Here is a 21,146-nt window from a genome sequence, read left to right as displayed (position 1 = left end):
TCCTGCTGTGGAGGCACCATAACACTCCATAGGCAGACCACAAAATGAACAAAAATAAATCCTAATGAACCTTTTAAGCCCTCTTGTCCATCCGTAGGCTAGCAGCACCATGTGTAAAGAGATAATGCAAGGGGACAGGGGGAGAAGTGGTCTGCCAGCAGGGACAATGAAAACGGGCAGAGGGGCTGTCACTGCTTGGTAAAACCTGGTGATCATCCTCTGAGGTGACAGATGCTGAAGAGGTGATAGTAGACTGGTGCACGTATCACGGGGCAATGGCTGTGTGTGTAGGTTGGTGTGCCTGCTATTCCATCTACTCCCAAACTTATATTGAACAAACACTCCTAGCCATTATGGTGGCCAAAGTGAATAAGGTACAAAGGATTCATAAACATGGAAAACAATCCTTTGAAGTCTGGTTTTCTTGGGTTCAGACAGCCCCTTGAACTGTCAGCATAGAAACGTCAAATTAGCAAACTTCAACAAACTTCCTCTCTAGAACCTCTCTGTGATCAGTTTTCAGACCATAAATTCAGCCCTTTATCCAGTTTTACTGCTTTGGTCTTACTGTGCTTATTATTCCCCAAGCATCAGAAAGCCTCTATTGAGAGGGAAGACAGAAACACACAACTCAAGGGAATGAGGAAACACATCCTGGAGGGAGGTATGAGGAAATAAAGATTTTCTGTAACTGCTGATATGATGGATACGGTTAAGAGGAAATCTTGCAGTGTTTTTACTTCAAGCATGTGGGAGACTCTATCTTGGCACCAAACCTCGAATCCACCATGGCACAGATTCAATTATTCCCCCACCTGTCATCCCTCTACTTCCTCTGGACATCCACCCCCAACCCAGAGGGAGCTATGATCCATTTTCAGCTCTGCACAGACAGACACGACACCCACATAACCAAGCATAAGCCTAATTAAAGGCACTATGAAGTCTACTATGTCATGTTTTATCCTTATGTGAGGGGATGTTGTACTATAGATAATTTCTCAAAGTAAACTCATTGCTATGCTGGTTAAAAGGGCTTTGCCACAAGAACTACCACCAACAAAGAAGAAAAATGTAATTATATTAAGTCTTAATCACCCTCATTTCTTTTCATTCTTACTTTATCGTATTAGAGAATCATGTCATCAACCATTTCACTTAGGAGTGAAGAATCGCAGCTATATAACTTCACCCAAGCTGCAACCCTGCCACCACCGTCTCCCTCCACCTTTATCAGAGAACATGTGGACAGAGGCTCAGTGAAAGAGGGCACAGAGAACAGGCAGGCTGAGGAGAGAGGTAATTTCTGCTGTCTCACCTCAGCGCTTTCCTCATTCTACTCTGATTAGCTCCAATAATGTATCTCAGACTTTTCAGCTGCTCAAAAGGACGGGGGAGGGGGGGTTGTGAAAGGAAGTGAGCGAGAGGGGCAAGATGGTGAAGAAAACGTCCCTTCCCTCACAGCTCTTCCACACCATTAATCTTTTTCTTCTCGCTGTCATCTTGAGAAAGTGATTATGGTGACTTAATTGTATTTGAGGAGTTTCTCTACATTTTATATGTTTTACTTTATAAGAGGTCTTGCCAAACTTAGGGAATCTAGATCAGAAGCATTTCTATATAATTACCTGTTTAAATAAAGGATTAAATAAAAAGTAAAATGCCAATCAATGTTGTTATATGATTAAAGAGATACTAACATAATGTAATTATTCTAATGTGTAATGTGTACTACATTTGCACAATCTGCGTGTATTCAGCACCTGATTTACTAAGACAGCAGCTCATTACGCAGTCAGCTCTGTGCCATGGACTGTCCTGCCAGACACATTCTGCAAGGGAAGGAGTGCAGTGTGATTTCTATGAGATCACTGAGCTCAGAAAAGACATCATCTTGACCTTGATTACGGAATATATACTTTGGCCGCAGTTCAACTCCACCAGAGAAAAAATATTAGGCAACAAAATATTACTAATAAATTATGGTATTATAATCTTCAGCATATATATGATTATTGATACATTAGAAAGCATTAAACATGTTCATGGGAAAGGAAAAGGAGATGATGAAGAGAGAGAGAGAGGGAGATAATAAGCAGTTTCGGTCATATACCACCCTATAGTCGATGCTAGTGGTGCAACGGATCACAAAACTCACGGTTCGGATCGTATCACAAATTTGAGTCACGGATCGGATCATTTTACAGATCAGCAAAAAAAAAAAAAGGGGGGGGGGGGCAGTAAGGAACTTTTGCCCATGGTCTTAAATGAAAACAACGTGCAAGATGTCCAATGTTTGAATAAAATCTTAAGATATATAAAATATTCAATGTTCAATTGTTGTTCAATTAAATTGCAATGTGAGGCGTGATACCTTCCTCTTTTAAACATGGTAGTGAATAAAACAACAGCCTGTCTCCACATCATCAAAAGTTGATAACCTACAAACATGAACATTCATCTTGTCCTGCAGCTTAGCTTGTTGAACAAGCCACCAAACAAACATTCAGCGGGGACAAGTGCACTGCTAATGTCAGTTAGCAGCTACATAGCTAATTAGCTGCTCAGCTGAAGCACGTTAAACAGTGTGTAAACATACCTGCAGATGTTACTGCAGACCCGTTAAATGCTGGTTTGGTCATCGCTCTTCAAAATCCCTGTTAGCTGATATGCGCTGTCCATGACTTGTACTTACAGCAGTTTGTTTACGTTGTCTTAAATGAGACATTAAATTTTGCAATTAATCTGCCGTTCACATGCGTGTCGAACCGTGGGGGGCGATCCGTATGGATCACGGATCGACAACGATCCGATGCACCACTAGTCGATGTACATCTCTTTTCCCAACTACAGCCTTCTTTGTGGCTCTTGTAAATCCCATCTGGGGTATGTCCACACAGGGTATTACGCCATATTGCGTGATGTTTGTAAATCCAGAGGAATACATAATCAACCTCTGTCAATATGTCTCCAACTATTATTTGCATAGTCCTCCCTTAAATGCATATGCAATGAGGAGAGAGACACACCTTGCAAACCCTCACACAAATTACACGCAGACGGCAGCTCCAGCCTGGTGCATCTGTTTCTAAATACACTGCATGTGTCTGGGGCAGCATGGGTACAATCAGCGCCTGGAAAACAGGAACAAAAGCTTTAGTACATCTGGCCCTAAGAGTCCATGCAAGTGTCTCTTAAGGCTGTATTTAGGCACAGCTGTGCTTTGAGCTAAATGCCAACGTCCGCATGCTAACATTCTCACAGTGATAATACTAATATACTGATACTTAGTAGGTATAATGTTAACCATCTTAATTTTGCTAATTAGCACTAATTAGCATTAACACAAACTATAACTGACACTGATCCAAATATCTTTAGTTTTACAGGTATTTGGTCATAAACCAAAGTATTAGACAAATTAAAATTTTGACGTGATGATGGCACAAGATAAAAGTTAGGGATCACCAAAGTGATCACAAATTATCTGGGGGTGACATCAAATGTCATAGCAATCTAATCCATCCAGTAGCTGTACACATTTCCATCAAAACCACAATGTATCAACCTCATGGTGGCACTAAAGGGAAAGTCAGGGGATCACCAAAGTCATTGGGATACATCCTCTGGATCTGGACCGTGAATGTGTGTGCAAAATTTCATGGTAATCTGATGATTGTTGATACTGTATGTTTCAGCCTGCCATCCCCAGAGCCATGCTGCTTATTAGGTTAAAAAATAATGTACCAATCTTCTTTATTTTTATTTTTATTTTATTTTATTTTTTGATTTTATTTTTTATGCCAGGTAGGCATAAAAAATAGTCGACAAAATTACTGCTGACTTCTTATATAATGATACAGTGCATGCAAACACTTCAACCATTATTGATGAACACAACATACAGCCAGCAAGGGGGCCTTTACAAAGGCAAATATTGCAAATTTTACAGTCAAGTCGAATCAAAATTTAGAACAATACACATCCAGCAGCTTGTTACCTTCACCTTTGTCTATAGACATCTTTCTCACAGGCTCAGCAATGTGCCCACTCCCTCATATAGTTTATTCACTCCATCCTTAAAGAAGCTTTGATGGGTATTTTTTCAGCAAAAGTCACAGTGATACACAGTGAAAGGTAAGTAAAGTAAGTAAGAAAAGTTGAATTAGTATAGCACCTTTCACAGAGCAAAGTCACAAAATGCTTCACAAGAGTTAAATTATTAAAAAATAAGACCATAAAGGCACAATCACCTTTTGTTTTTAGTCAAGAGTGAGGGACAAACAGTAAGCCCTGGTCAGAGACCTCAGTGGTGATATAAGGATGGAGCAGGTCAGAGATGTATACAGGTGCCTGACCATGCAGGGCTCTCTATGTGAAAACAAGAACCTTGAAATAAATCCTAAATTTGATGGGAAGCCAGTGTAAAGATGATAAGATGGGTGTGATGCGAGTCATCCTGCTGGACCTGATCAACAGTCTTGCAGCAGCGTTCTGGACCATTTGTAGACAGTCCAGGGACAGCTTGCTGAGGCAGATGAAAAGGGAATTGCAGTAGTCTAGCCGGGATAATATAAAAGCATGAATAATCAAAAAGGCTGATTATCAAGAGAAGAATTGACTCATATAGTGCCACATGAAACTAAAAGGCTGCAAGATTTTCTCTTGGGTAATTAATTCATAGTATAAGCATATAAGAGCCTTAGTGCAAGAATTGATGTGTAACTATGGAACACTCACACAATATGTTGAATGTTAATAATGTCACCAACTGAGAATGGCTGTTGTCTCGTCTCCATCAGAACATGTTTGGAATTTGAAATCTCATACCACTCTTCCTAAAGCAAATGGTCTCATAAGCATGCACACAGGCAAAGGGACACAATGCACAAAAACACATGCAACATGCACATCTCCACAGGAGTGGTCATCAAACACTGTCTCTTTCCTTCAACTCAGACAAAAGCTTGTGACATGTTCATTAAGCAGCAGGGATCCCATTACTGCACTCAACAGCCACCCTGCCACAACGCTCACACATAATTAGTTACACATGCAGCCTCAGGAATGCTAATTGTTGCTCTCCTCCCCTCACTTGCTTGTATCTTTCTATACAGTTTCTCACATCCTCCTTCTTTCCTCTCGTTTGTTCACTTCGCAGGTGGCATAGTGTGCCACTTTCAGACTGTCAAAGTTGTTCAGAAAAGCTTTCAAATTACAGCTTAAATTTCCCCACTGAGAACCTATTAACTGCATAATGGAGACAGAGAGAGACAGAGGCAGAAAGAAAGAGAGAGAGAGAGTGAGACAAAAAGAAAGGGAAAGGTAGTGATGGCTTGCTGGAGGGCTTGCATGTGAAATTAGTCACTTTTAGAAACCAAATGTGTTCTTCACATGTCCTGACACAACTCTCCTTTTATCCCTTCTCTTATTGCTTTCTGTCTCCCTCTCACTCCATCAACCATCGCTGCCTGCTCATTTAAGGTGGTCAGCAGAAAGTGTATACTGATGAGGTGATGGTCAGTGGGAGGGGTCACTGTTGAATAGGTCACCAGCCTATTCAACAATTTGATCATGAAGCAGCAAAGCCTAGAATCACACCATTAAGTAAAAGTGAATGGGAGGCAAACTGTTGACTAATTTATGATTTTAATGTCTGTTTGTTTCTGCAAAATCTTTCCATCTTTGCTAAGTTATTCTATGTGAACTATGATGAAACTGTAACACAGATCAAAGATAAAACTCAAACACAAATTGTTGTATTATTGAAGAAATGGTGCTACTTTTGGCTATTGCTGTATTTATCAAGCCCTGTTTCTGAACTTCATGGAAAAAAAGTGTCTAATAAACCTCTACCGAAGACTTTTCTTTTTAATTGAACAAATTGCGAAAAACTTGTGTGGTATCACCCCAAAAGTAGATCCAGTGAAGATTTTTATATTTACTGCAAGAGAAATAATTATGCCAATAACAGTTGCTGCAACTCATTAAATATTTTATTATATTAGATCAGCTTAAAGGTGCCATGTTTACTTATTGATCATCAAAACACTAAAAAGGTCAAAACTGTGAACTACACTGCCAAACCGCATAAGTCATTCACAGTACCTCACATCAGCCTCTTTAACCTTCATATCATGTTGCAGTTCAAGTTGTTCTGTTTCACTGGAAAAATGTTCACCACATGTGGGGCCTAGCTGTCCAGTCCCCCAGATGGGAGGTGAGTGCCCACTTGCGTTGTAAAAAGATTTCCCACAATGTGATAGATATCAATGCTACATGCAGAGAAACTAAAAATCATGCTCCCTGCTTTCTTCCTCGCCAATAAAATATGACACATATAATACCTCTTCATCATGGGAGCCTGCTGTTTTCTGAATCCTATTGCTTTGCTGTGTTCGTATTCACACGTTCAAGTGTGTGAAACTACAAAATATTATCCTGAAGTATATGACAGGAGCTTTAACTCAGCAGGGGGGGGTCAAAACTGATTAATCTGCCATGCAACATGCGGTTTTACTTAATTATCATACTATCAGAATCATATGCACACAGTAAGGGGTATCTAGAAATGTTAGGAAAAGGTTGATAGCTTTGAAAGCACAACAGTTAATTCACCAAGACCACTGGCCTCCCGCTTACATATTCAGCTGACAGTATGCTTCAACCCTATTGCTAGTCATGTGACATTCTGGTTCACTAGAATGATCCTTCAAAATTTATCCACTCATCACATTTTATTCAGTTCTCGCTTACTGACAACCTGTGCCATAGGTGCCTTATTTAATAAGGGGTGGACAAAGATGAGATGAATACTGTATGTTTCCATGGCAACTATACCAATAAGCCTTGCCAAAGCCTGACTCATTACATAATCAGACAGCTCATGCACCTTTATGTCCGATCCACTGTCACTCTCTTTTCAGCACTGATTTCACTCAGATGGTGGCAAGTTGTGAGCCCTATAACAGTATCAGTACCTACCTGTAGGTTTGGTTTTTTTTATGGAAATTTGTAGTGCTGTACTAAACAACATCTGGTATGTACACGGCCTGGTACCCATCAATTCTTCTTGACCTTCAGAAATTTCCACATGCAAATCCTGTTTAGTGATTGTTTTCCATGAGTTTCCATAAGTGAAAGCATATGGTACCAAATATTTTGAAATGTTGGGTAGTACAAATGAAGCCATAAATCAAGACATTCTTGATTAAGCCATCTATCCACATTTACCTATCAACTATCAATCAGTTTATGAATTAATCAGTAATCCCAGCAAATATCTAAATCATAATAAATGTATAGTCAAATATATTCCTCTGATTTTAGTCATTTAAAAGCATTTTCAAAAATGCAACTTATTTAGATAAAAATGAAAAATGTACATACTGTATTGAGAATCTGCATTTTTAGTAGTTCAGATAAAGATAATGTTCAGCTTTTTCATATGTTGGGTCAAAGTTTCATTCACCACATTCACTACATTTTTATGACCTCTGGAAAATCAGAATAACTGTTACTCATGTGAATGAAATTATAATGTCAAGTCGTAGAATCATTTGACATCATTTTTTGTTTGCTCTGAGATTCTAAAGCTACAAATTGCAAACATCAGATATGTATTCCCTAACAACAAGAATATATTGTTATCAAGTAAGTAATTATACTAATCCCCATGGTCCACTGGAAGTTCATATAATACTAAAGTGTCCATTTGTGATGGAGGTTACACCTTCAGTATGTTTCACTGATGTATTGTACCTGCAGTAGTTGGGACATAGAAGAAGAAGCAGTCACTGTTGCCTTGGAAGAGCTGTGTTGGTGGTCCATCTCCGGGATGTGTTAATTGAAACATAAGGTGCTGCCACTAGTTGTGGTAGAGCAGTACAATATAGCTATGACACCACAAACAACTCCTGCACTCGTTGGAGTCATCTCTGTCCCTCCGTCTTGTCTCTCATCTCTCTTTGTCTCTCGTGTATCCTTCCCACACCTCTGTGTAAGAGCTGATAATGAATGCAGGTTACTGTAACCCATATGAGTAGCAGCATCCATGGACATCATAGTCAATAACTGTCAGGGCGCATGTCGTTGCCTACACGTTCTCATATCACATCTGTGTTGTTCACTCATCACATAACCTTGCGTTCAGAGATCCCAGCAGTATGAGACAACAGTGTCACCTATGGGTAGAGGAGAAATCAACACTACCTTATCAAGTGTAGTCAAACTCTTGTGGACACTGTGCAGGTCAAAAGGTATTTTTACATGATTCATGCCATGAACCCACACTCCCACATCTGAACATATCATTTGTGAGACATGCAGAACCTGTGTTCTCCATGCAGAGTGATTAATACAGCTGAGCAAATAGATACGGAGGAGTTCAAAAGAACAAGAAAGGAAGAGGATTGTGAATAATTCATTTTTCTGTTCTTTGACAGGGAGGAAACGTACAATTACAATTTAGGCAGTGAAATTGTCATTTGTAGCAGTAATTGACACTAATAAAATGATTTTTCCTTCTTCCCCCATGGATCATATGCTAATCAAAATGTGAAGTATTAAAGATGACACTAACGGGCGTGATAAGAAGCTAATGAAAGAGGGGAGGCAAGTGGGACAGTAATAGACATACTCCTGCTAATAAGTTCCTGTTCATTAGAGCATGCAAACTGTACCCTCCTCCTGTCTTGTCTATTTCTTCTGACTGACAGCTTTGACAGGCTTTCCTGTCAAACATAAACTTTTGACCGCATCCTCAAATAAAGCATTAACATTTCATAGTACCACTAAGCAAGTTATAAGCCTCTTTATAAATGGATCAGTAGTGTACTATTATTGGATGGTGACATAAGCCTCTACTTGACTCTCTACTTAAAAATAGATGACACTGTCTATAATTCCAGCATTTTGATGACATTTTTTTTGTGTCTGGAGGATGTCTTCAGTGCCTCTTACGATGTTAGTAGTCTGACTCACGCAGAGTGGAGTTGATATGACAGACTTTGATCTCTCCCACTCTGTCTCTCCCTTTTGCTATTCCCCCAGTGGACCTCTGCATATGTCGACCCACATCCACCCTGAAAAAGCAGAACGAAAATCCATGAAATGAGATGCCAAATGCGAGGCTCTCCTTGTGACATGACAAAAAAAAAAAAAGTTTTTTAAAAAAGTGTGATAGAGAAAGAAAGAAAGAAAGAATTTGAGAAGCAGGCCAAACCATTGGCCATAATGAGAAGTGTGTGACTTCAGTTAACTGCTGATGGGCATATTAATCTTACTGCAATAAAATCTGGTCAGGCATTCACAGTGGGACGGCACCAAACGCGGCTTAGGTCCCAAATTACACCCTGGAGGCGCTTTACCCTTTAGAAAGAAGATGGGGAACTGCTGCAAAAAATCCAGAAAATATCACCTGTGTTACAAATAGGCAGCAGACAGGCTGCAGGGAAGGCCAGAGGCGACTTATCCATAAATCTGTGTGGGTAGGACGGTGTCAGAAAGTTGCAGGGAGATCAGGAGTGCTGGGTTTTACCATTAGGACTGTAGCAATCTGGTGTGCATGAGGAGGTGAGGGGAACTCACAGAGATAATCATGTTAACACTGAATTCCCTCATTACCTCTGAGGCTGAGCTGTGGGCAAGAGTCCAAGTCAAACACACACACTCAGAGAGAGCTCCCAAAGTGTGCTCAGTGTGAACTATGGAGAGCACAGAAGCTTAGTATGTTGATCATAGGGATGTGTGAAATGACGAAAGGCCATCAATTTTAGCCTATGACATGCTGTTTAATAGAGTAATGCATGTTCTATTCTAGTTTTCTTGAAATTATCAGAGATTTAGGACTCGGGACTGGTTTTATGCGATTGCATCAATAAATCCATATTATTTGAGACCAAATTAATTGAGCTGATTTGTTCAGCATCACCTCTAGTTCCCCTCCGCACGACTCTGCTGAAGAAGCTCGGAAAGAAACCTGACACTTTCTCGCAGACGTCTCCCTGCTTCAGCCTATTATGCAGTTCAACCCTGCTCAAAGTCACTTCAATTATCAACATCATACTGTTAGTGCCTCTGGTCCCAAGAGGTACTGTAGCGGTACAATGCTACAGATCAGATTTAGATCTCAGATCAAAGATGTTACGTTTTGCCCAAACCCTAATTGGCGTCAAGCAAAAATAGAATGTTTGAACTCCCTCTGATTGTTGTCAGTATAGAGCAACAGCGGGTGTAAAGGGTGACAAAGTTCAGCAAAAATGCTTTTTTGTCACATTTACTTCTGTATGGATACTGATTGTTTAACCTAGCCGGTTTTCATTTTGGAAATACATGTTCTGGATTTGATTTACATGAACTGGAAAAAAACAAACAACTAAACAGGACGAACATGTTTTGCGGAATTTGAAAAAAACAAAGTAATTACTTTCACATTGACTATCTGTCTTTGTTAGTACAGCCTTGAAGAGCATAGTGGCTGTTGCGAATGGAAAGATGATTTTATCTTTTGGATCATAGTTCAGGTCATGACTTAACTCAATTTAACATGTCATGTACAGTATTATTTGATGCCCTCTTCAAAGCAGCACATCCTGTGAATTTCACAAAAGGAAATGCATGATACCTGACAAGAAACTAGTACAGCATATATGAACGCTGGCAAACAATTCACGCATAATAAAGCGGCTTTTGATATTCCACTGGGGCTCACTGGGATTTATGGAATGCATATACCAAAGCTAATTGTCATCTGTCAATCTCTAGTTAGACACCTGTGGATCACCGCATTTCAGTGGGAGCTATTTAAAGAACTGATTAAAGTTTGATTTGATTGTGATGTGGTGAGGTCATCCATAGCTCTTAGTGAGACTAAAATAAATTCGTCCCAGATAGTGATCATCCCTCAAACAGATGTAAAGTGCGAATTTAATTTGCAAACTTAAGGCTGAAAGAGACCACTGTGTGTGAACAAAGGCACAGTGGAAAATTAGAGACATTTGTAAATGTGTTACCCTGATGAAGGCATTTTCTTACAGTATTTTCAAACAAACAGCCACTAATGTTTTTCCACCATGCAGTACCAGCGACTTTCAAAAAGGAAAAGGAACAAATTCTCTCAGGTCCTCTTACCTAAACTGTCAGCACCTCGTTCATCATGATGAAATAAGGAAAACAAATGTTGTGCTACATTATAACACAGGGGATGTTTTTTTTGTTTTTTTTTTTCTAAAGGTTAAACACTATTTTAAGCAACAATATGAACAATGACTTTAAGCTATGTTTCCCTCTGTGGGCTTTGAATGTGTTTGGATCAATGCCTGTGTATATGTCTCTTTACGAGTGTGTGCTTTTCTGCTTGAGTAAGTGCATGTTTGTGTGTTTGGGAGAGAGTAAGTGAGAGGGAGCAATGCCAAAAGGGAATATAAAAGTTATGTCAGGTGTGTGTGTGTGTGTGTGTGTGTGTGTGCCGTGAATGAGTTTTATATCTATGTGTGTAGGAGGTGAATTGTTGGTGTGTGGGTGTGCATTATGCAAATACCTTACCTGGTATGAACAGGTAGCCAATTGGAGCAGGATAAGGAAGTTAGGAGGATAAAACACCCATTGTGGTGGGGCAGCACCTAGTGTGTCTGCATGCTTTCATCTGTTAATCCAAAGAATTGGGACGCAAAAGAACTCACCCTGCTTCACTGTAAACACTAGTCCGCTAGTGTGTTGGAATCTGCAGGAACTTAATTGATTTCTTTTCAGCAGAGTTGAGAGTGGAGCTACGTGAGACCTCTATCGGGCCTGATCGGACCCCAGTCTACTGCTCTGGTAGGCTGCTATACTGCTGCTGGGCAACCAGTGATTTTCAAAACGACTGAGAGCATATAATGGAGCTGCGGGCTGGTTTTTGTAGGCTCAATGTGTTTTAATGGCATTTAGTTATATAATTATCAATATATATTATCAATATATATATATATTTTTAAATTTATTTATTTTTTTTTTTTTTCAATTTTAACATGCATTCATTTGGCTTTTTAACCCAGTCTTCTCACATTCCTTATACAAGTGTGGAAAGATTTTTTGTTTTATCTTATGTATCTCAGTAATGTGAATTTTTTTCCGAGTGCGTTTAGACCTCCAGCTATCTGTTGTTGTACTAATCTCCAGTTATACAGTCATTCCATGACTAACAGGCTAACAATGTGATTATCGAGATATATTGTCATACATTATTGGAAATCAGTAAAATTGAGACATTGAGTGTAGTGTTTTGAAAATGGAACCCTGAATAGTGTAAACAAGGAAATTAACATTTTGAAGACATTTTTGCTGACATTTATTGAGAGAATATTAAATTTCTGACAAGTTTTATTTAATGCTATGCACTATAATGCATTAACTTTAATATATTCTCCTGTACTCGCAATTTTTCAGTACACTCTCACACTGTCAACACTGCACCTCCTCAGTCTGTTTAAGCTGTCGGTGTCACGGACAGGTTGCATATTTAATGCCAGGGCATCGACCTCAATTTTAATTATGGGCTGGTTTCAAAAGCAATATTTAGAGTAAAGAAAGTAAGTAAGTAAAAAAAAAAGTTTTTAAAAAGTAAAGCATAAAATGAAGAGAATTAAAACAGAAGAAATACCAACCTGGTCAGGTTAAAGGCTACTCTAAGGCCATTGGGGCTGAAATGAAACCAACAGTCTTATGATGTTGTTGGCACAACCTCCTCAGTAAAGCATTGTTGATTCCTGCACGTCACGTCAAAAAGGCTTCTAGAGTGACTTCCTACTATGATTTAACTAACGGGATATTGACCCTTAACTGTGACAATGTCTCCACTCCTTTCTTCTACATGATTTTTGTATTGACAGAAACTACTAGCTTCCTTGTTGATGCCTGCTTGGCAGGAGCAGACAGCAGTGAGGGGTTAACACACAGCATAATGTTTGAGCAGACTTGGCAGATTGTCAACTGAGGAGCTGATCTACCTTGGCATGGCAGCATGTGTCACCTATCTCCTGGGGAAATCTCATTCAGGGGTCTCGACTTTAAGTTGTTATAAATCTGATTTGCCAGATGTTTAAGATTCTGTTGTCCATCTTTATGTCACAGACATGTCAGGTAGACAGCATAGTATTGCATTTGAAAAGTCCTATTAGAATGTGTGACAGGGTTTGGTATAAGCTGTTACTTTCTTTTTATGACCCATCATAAAGGTGTGACTGTGATCTTCCAGGTAACAGGTGAAAAGTGGGTCACTGTGTAAAGAATTAGCCTCATTGTGTAGCCATCTGAAACAGGTGGTTATCATATCATAATGAAATGATGTTGTGTTGACCTTTGACAGTTTCATTATGATATGATAACTCAGCAGTGTTTCCAGTAATTTTAAAAGAAACTACATTTTATATCACTTCCCAAAGCAATAAAGCCTTGTTTAAAGGACAGGATGGATTGATTGTGCAAGCAACATAAACAAAACCAACTATATATAGACTGTAGAATGTAAAAGAGTGGTGTATTTTTGTGACATTATTAATGGCTTGAACTGAAATGAGTAGAAAAAAGTCACTGGCATGTTAGTCTTATGTCGCAACCATTCAGAATCTAATTCCATGTAACTTAACAGAGTAATGTGGAACCGGTTGTTGCAGTTAAAAGTGTCAGACATGACTCAGCCATTGTGGACGCGCAAGACTTTTCTAGCGCTCAGAGTGAAAAACAGTGGGGCTGCTGAAATTCTGACAAGCTATATTTACATGGGATGCAAACAGCACTGTAAACTAAACTGAAACTTTGAAGCATGAGAGGAGCATGAGTAGAGCAAGCAACCTGTCCTAAACACTGAATCAACTCACGGAGGTGCAAAACAGAAGTGAAGTCATTAAGTTACTTATAGAAAATACAATGACATAATATAGATACAGATAAGTAACTCAAAAAGCAGCAACGTGTTTATGTTTTGAGCATTTACTGAAGTGATGATGCTACAATATGAAGTACATTAGGATTGGAAAACTGACAGATTACATTGAGCCTCGATCAAAACACAAAAACTAACTCACCAATTTGTCCTAAGTCTTGTGTGTTCAATGAACAGCTCGCACACCCCATACACTAAGCAAACACTGAACACCTTTGTTTTGCCACTTGTTTGCCCATGGAAGGCTTATTAAGCAAATACATTCAATCTATCAAAACAACTAATGTATCCAGTTTCGTAACATTCATTTGAATTAAACAAACTTATCAAATTTCATATATTACCAGAGTGTTTTGTAAATATTTGTTGTACAGTTTTACAGTTACAATGAAACCATTAGATTATGAATATGTTTTGTGTTACATTTAATTTCCTAAAGCTGCAAAAAATATTGTTTCATTTTCAATCTATCCATACAGTAAATTACTCCTCTCCTACCACAGCCCCTGGGCCATGGTACATCAGAGTGTAGCGGCTACAATATGAGCGTCACTCCAACCACCACCCTGGACAGTCAGCTGACCACTACCTGGGGCCCTACTAACTCCTACCCTGATGGTGAGGCATATGACCAACACTAACACACTCTTGATAAGGCCTACTGAATGTCTTCCTGGTATTATGCATGTGCTCTTCACTAACATAAATCACTTAATTAAATTGTCTGAATGATATCCTAAAACGCCCCAAGAAATTCTGCTGAAGGATTCTGATTGCTCTCTATTCAACAATCCGGTTATCTTTCTGTTTATGAAGATGCAATTCAAAATGAAATTCATTCAACAATTAGTAACTGATATATTGCTCACCTGGTGAGCCCAGAGCTCTGAAAGCTCCCGACTGAGAAGCATCTCAACAGCTTGTTTAGTAAACTGTTCTGTAGATTAATGATAAATACCTTCTGTAATGGAATTCATGTTTCCCTCATCAGATGCATATTTACATTTAAACAAAATTAATTCACTCTAAAGTTCCTGCTAATTTTTGCCCTCTGTCTCTATGCTTGTCCCCAGTTCCAATGGTGATGTCTGGTTACACAAGTCGACTGTGGCCTCATGACTCCCAGCCTCAGTTCTGGAGTAAGTACCAGGTGTGGGAGTGGCTGCAGCAGGTCATGGACATGCACCAGATCGATGCCTCCAACATTCCCTTCCAAAACTTTGATATGGACGGCCATCAGCTCTGCAGCCTGAGCTACCAGGACTTCATCCGTGCTGCAGGCAGTGTGGGACCCATTCTCTTCCACAGCCTCACAGAGCTCAAGTGGAGCGGTGCGTCTGAAAGTCTGAGAGGGGGCTGAGGGGGAAAAAAGGAAGATGATTAGTCCCAATGAAGGAGAAGCTGGGTGATTCGAGTTGGGTCTGGAGGTCTTGATGAAGTGTTCACAGAGCTGGTCAGGGGTCGCACTGCATGGTGCTGTAATGGGGCAAAACTGCTTTAAACAAGGAAGATGATGGATTTGTTGTTTGCACTCGCTAGAGTGGGTCTCCCAACAAAGCACAGAGGGGGTGCAAAGCTAAGAAACAAGCTGAGAATTGGCTCATCTACAGTTTTGTTATTAGAGTTTGGGAGAGGGAACAGGGTTTGTATAGAAACTGGAGTTCATCTGAGGCTTCACCTGTGGGCTTTTAACTATTATGAGTAGCATGTGGTGTAGAGGAAATTCAAGGGATAAAATGATACAGATCCTTGTCTAACATTATGTGGTGAATGACATCAGCACAGCATGTTTTATCTAACGGCTGTAGTTGATGGCATTTCAAAACAACAGCAATGACATTAGACCAGGCACAACAGGTTTAACCTCCAGTTTATGGAGACATTCAAGGGAAATCAAACCAGAGCACAATGCTGCTATTGTTGTTGCTGGCTGTAAGAGACCAGCTAAGTTTCTTGGGACAAAGTGTTACATTTTTAAACGTCAAATATCATTGTCAAATTGACTGTGATACCTGGGTATCATTATCACTAAAACTTAAGGTCATGGGACACATGGGTATTGTTCATGCTAGTGGTTATGAAAATTTAGATTACATTTCCCATCTTGCTTCCTGTTGGAAAAAGATTATTTGATGGCTCTACCTGTTTTTATCCTGAAGAACAATTAAAAAAAGATAAATGTGTAGGAAATCTTTCACTCCCTTTACTATCTGGTATTATATGGAAATAGTAAATTTTGTGGTTCTGTTTGCAATGCAGCAGCATCTCCATATTTTGGGCTGTAAAACCATATCAGCGTATGCCATAAAGCAATACAATACATTGGTAACAAGGGACTTAGAAGGGCTCTCAATACTTTTAGCAGTGCTTTGAGTAATAGTTTTTATGCTTCAACATGAATGTGGAAGGGATTAATCAATCACTAGATATTACATAATACTGACAAATTGTATTCCTTCATTTGTACTAATAATCAATTTCTGAACTTTTCCCTTCTCATCCCTGCACAGGACAGTACCATGTGGAAATAGGGCAACTGGAACTCAAACCAGAACGTAAGAGTCCCTCCAACAAATTATTAGCCAAAAAAACCAAAAACAAAACAGATTGATATGCCCACAGTTGTCCTGATGAATGAAATTAGTCATTAATGCATAATACATCCTGCTTCCACTTACCCCTTTTTTTCTTTTACAGTAGACTTTTCCTGTCCATTTCCAGATGTCAGCTATCCCCCTGGAGGTACTGTATCTGCTGTTTACTGCCACCAGTGTTTCATTTTAAATCGATCATGTATCAAATGAATGAAATGTTGACTTTGAGTCTTTTTTTTTCTCTGTCAACTTAGAAATCTACGACCCCTCGATCCACCCCCTTGCACCCGTTGCCTCTCCCACCCCCTCTAGCCCTGGTAAGATGATATATCCAAAAGACATGACTATTACCTTATCTCAAAACCAGTCCGCAATGCCACATATTCACACTTTCTGATTTCCATGGAGCTGCAAAATAAATATTACAAATAAAAATAAATAGATTAAAGGATTCATCAGCAATTTGATCTCTGTTTTTCAGACATAAAAAGATCTTACAGTCGCCCGCATCAGGTCAAAAAACACAGTAAGTGAGACGAATGTATACTTACATATTATCATCTTTTTTTTCTGAACAGACATATTTATTCCTGCCCTTAAATTTACATTTTTTTCCAAACAGACCCACGGGGGACCCACTTATGGGAGTTCATCAGGGACATTCTACTGAACCCTGAGCGCAACCCAGGGCTGATAAAATGGGAGGATCGGACAGAGGGGGTTTTCCGCTTCCTAAAGTCAGAGGCAGTGGCACAGTTATGGGGCAAGAAGAAGAATAACAGCAGCATGACCTATGAGAAACTCAGTCGTGCAATGAGGTATACCTGCACAACTATCATACGTGTAGTTACACAAATACAAAACCTCATGTTTGCATACTCTGAACACATACAGTCATGGTTTATCAGTGCACTGCAAGTAAAGTCAAGTTATCAATTGTTGAGTATTTTATTCACAGTAGAGGGAAAAATTGCTTTAGATACTGACTCTGAATCTTCCAAAAGTTATGGCATTGATTTCAATGCTCCTCAGTGTATGCAGTAGAGACTGTGATTAGTAGTAATAGTAGTAGTGGTAATTTTTTTTGGTCATTATGAACAATTTTTCAAAAAGAATGCACATAGAAATAAATAAATAACAATAAGGCATTAAATTAAAAGGAAAACAACAAAAAAATATTGACCGAAAAGGAGTAGGCTGTAGCTTTAGCTTATTATACCTCTCCTTTTTACATTCTAATAGGCAACACACTGCTAGGTGAGCACTCAGTGTTATCATGCAGATTGTTACTTTGCTTTTTCTTCACTTTTCCTCAAAGAGACTGAAACTCCCTGTGCTTTCATCCTACATTTACACAGGCGTTTTCTTTAGTTTGGCAATAGCTTGTAAAATCTATGTTGAGTAGGAAATTTCACACTGCATTGTTTCTAATCCAATTTACTTAAGCAGCTTATAATGCACTTGCTACTGAAAAGAGCATACTGTAACAACTAAATGTACTTTGAAGCCACTTCAGATGTTTATTGGTGACATCATTAAGAGTTACACATCTAAAATCACCCTTAAAAACACATATCCACTATTCCCCATCACTGATAATGGGCTCTTTTTTGTCATCTTTTCACTTTTCTCCCAAATGAACTGAAATGGCCTTTTCCTCAGAAAATCTTTCTGGCTGCTGCAATAGTCACAGCTTTACATTCAAATGAGCTAATCTAATGAGCTTAATTTCATTGTAGTGCAAACCACTGGGAACTACAAAATGTGCCCGCAGGTATTGTCAGTGTGACCACAAAGCTGATTTTCTATTTACTGTGGTGCAGCAGAAGGATTTGCAGCTTGATGGCATCACCAAACAGATTGGTGCTCTCTGTTATGAATAACAAAAGCAACAAAATAACAACCAAACTAACTTTCCTTCAGATTGTTCCTTTCATTTGAATTACTTTCATTGAACTGTGGCTATATTGAGAACATTATTTGACACATGAATTAATTTGCAGTGAATGAAGAGATTTTATATTTTTAGATACTAACAAAACAACAAAGATGCTGAAGTAACTTTTAACTCCTCTCTTCTGAGGCCTGTTGATTTTTTTTTTTTCATTTTTTGCAGTGTGTTTGTGATGAATCTCCACCCATTACCCATTATCAATTTGTTGAGGATTTTGCAGGAACATGTAATAATATAATAAAACTGGCGAAAAAGCTAAAATAATCAATCAAATTAGCCAGCAATAGCTGATGCATACACCCTCATACTTTTATCACATATTGAAATGAGAACACATAATAGGATTCCGGTGATCTGATAAAAGCTGTTGCTGTAATTTAATGCTCTTCTGTAATAAAAGAATAATAATCTACCACTTTACCTACCTGTGGCTGTTGAGTCACTCAGGAATATATGGACAGGGTGGGGAAAACAAGGAAAGAAGTTCTGGAAAATGTGTGTATTTGCTTTTGATAGACAAGTAGTTAGATGAGTAATGCCAGTTTTATATTTTTATGCTATGACGCTAGAGCTAGCAGACAATTATCTTAGCTTAGCATAAAGACTGAGGGAAACAGATAATCTGGCTCTGTCCAAAGGTGAAAAATCTGCCTGCCAGCACCTCTAAAGTTCACTAATTAACACATTATACTGCGTTTGTTTAATCTGTGCAAAAACTGAAACGCAAAGACAACAACTTGTGATCTTACAGGAGGTTATGTGCAGGAACTATTTCTTGGCCAAGGTTTCCCAAAATGTCAAACAATTTATTTAATTTCACCTATGAAACACCGACAAGAGTAATTGTATCATAAATAATTCCATTTACAGTACATATTTATTAGATATGTGAGCAAAAAAAGAATAGAAAATTGAAAATAAAAATAGAATAATTCACCTAATCAGACTGCATTATAAAAGTATACTACCATGCATGTTGCAATAGTTTCTATGTTCTGTAATTACTTCATTTTGAATTTAATTTATGGTCTGTCCATCTGTTTTCTGTTACAGATATTACTACAAGAGGGAAATCCTAGAACGAGTAGACGGACGCAGACTGGTTTACAAATTTGGAAGGAATGCGAGAGGATGGAGGGAGTCAGAGAAGTGACATTTTCATTAATTTATGTTTTCTTTGATGTTGTCTGATGTCTGATGTTTTATTGTAGTTTTTACTGACTGTTTTTGATAAGACATGTTTGGACTGTTTACACATTGTTAATCATTGTTTGTATCTTTTTTTTTCTTTGAATTTATCCCTTTGCTGTGACGCTGCACTGAAATGTTCTTTACTGTGCCTTATCAAAAAAAAACAACAACAAAAAAAAAAAACATACAAAAAACATTGCTTATTATATCAGCAGTCAACCTTCACATACATGTTTACATAAGATCTCAAAAAAGAAATAATATTAAATTGTCAAAAAGCTTAAATAAAACATTTTTTCTCATATTATATCAAATCAGATACTTTCTTTAAGTCCCAAAGGAACACATGCTGATATAACATTTGAAATACATGTGGAAAACAGGTTGGATGCTGGATGTGTTTTGACATTGACACTGTGAAGTGTCCTTTGGGAGGGATGCTTGATCACTGTATAAAAAACAAACAAACAAAAAAAATATTATAATGATAACAAACAGACCATAAGCACAATGCAGCAATGAAATACTAGAATGCATTAACAAGAGAAAAATTATAAACATGAACAGTATGGTTTGTCTTATTTGGTTCATTTCATCCTTTGCTTTCACTGAGTTGTAAAGAAAATGTATAAATGTTTGTTGATGTTTGATACAAATAAAGCTTGTCATTGTTTTTATATTTATGAGTCATTTTGTCAAAATATGCCATTTTTTGTGTCATTATGTAAATCAATTATTTTGAGACCATGAAATATTATTCTGTAATAGCTGACCATTCCTGTCAATCAGCATTTTCAGACTTGCCCAGACTTGATCAATATGTGTGAGTGTGAATTAGATCCACAGTTATAAGTCTTGAAACTGTTACAAGCTTGACTTTGAAAAGCTGTGCACTTGGAGATAGTGCAGGTTATGTCAGTTTGTCGTGACAATGTGAAATGCCACAAAGTTAATTGTTTGCCAGTGCGTGCCATTGCTGCCATGCTGGTTCCTGCAGGCAACAGATGACTAACTGGGCCTTGATGGCCAACGAGATAAAAGCAGTGTCAATAAAAGACTTCTGTCTTTGGCCTGTGTTCACAAGCAAATCCGTGTCTAATCTTCACTCTGATTTATCTTGCATTTGTAACCCTTCTTTACATAGTGTGCCAGTGATTGACACCGCATTTTGCTATTATCTTTCCTGATGGGTTCAAAATTTGCCCTCTCCACTTAGCATCCATTTCAGTTTTTTTTTTCTTTTTGCTTTGCTCTCACTGTCATCCATGTCACAGAAAAGACGGATCTTGATGTGAGCTAAAGGAAATAACAAATAAATATAGTTGACATATAAGCTGCCAGCATGCAGCTATGTCATCAAGAACCAGACACATCTAATTCTCTAACCCTACCAACCGACTTGATGGAATTTCTAAAACATTAATAGAGCGTCTCTTTCTGGTAGCAAGAAACTGCTAATGATTAAAAGAGTCCGCTATAATTTTGT

General features: G+C 38.5%; 1 protein-coding gene across 1 annotated transcript; it reads left to right on the top strand.

Moving 5' to 3' along the window:
* Positions 1 to 14,343: 14,343 nt before the first annotated feature.
* Positions 14,344 to 20,337, top strand: ehf (ets homologous factor). The gene is made up of 8 exons (XM_044357056.1): positions 14,344 to 14,539; positions 14,995 to 15,252; positions 16,432 to 16,476; positions 16,619 to 16,663; positions 16,770 to 16,832; positions 16,997 to 17,041; positions 17,138 to 17,333; positions 19,523 to 20,337. The coding sequence occupies exons 1-8, from the start codon at positions 14,464 to 14,466 to the stop codon at positions 19,620 to 19,622; spliced, it is 828 nt and encodes a 275-aa protein (XP_044212991.1). The 5' UTR covers positions 14,344 to 14,463; the 3' UTR covers positions 19,623 to 20,337.
* The last annotated feature ends 809 nt before the right edge of the window (positions 20,338 to 21,146 follow it).

The sequence above is a fragment of the Thunnus albacares genome, chromosome 7 (genome assembly GCF_914725855.1).
Source record: "Thunnus albacares chromosome 7, fThuAlb1.1, whole genome shotgun sequence".
In the NCBI taxonomy this organism is placed as follows: domain Eukaryota; kingdom Metazoa; phylum Chordata; class Actinopteri; order Scombriformes; family Scombridae; genus Thunnus; species Thunnus albacares.
This window is presented reverse-complemented; position numbering and strand designations above follow the sequence as displayed.

Excerpts from the sequence above, each read along its gene's own strand:
- ehf (XM_044357056.1), top strand. The coding sequence starts at position 14,464 with ATGAGCGTCACTCCAACCACCACCCTGGACAGTCAGCTGACCACTACC. Across the intron at positions 16,664-16,769 it reads TGTCAGCTATCCCCCTGGAG|AAATCTACGACCCCTCGATC; the intron begins GTACTGTATCTG and ends CTGTCAACTTAG. Across the intron at positions 16,833-16,996 it reads TCCCACCCCCTCTAGCCCTG|ACATAAAAAGATCTTACAGT; the intron begins GTAAGATGATAT and ends TCTGTTTTTCAG.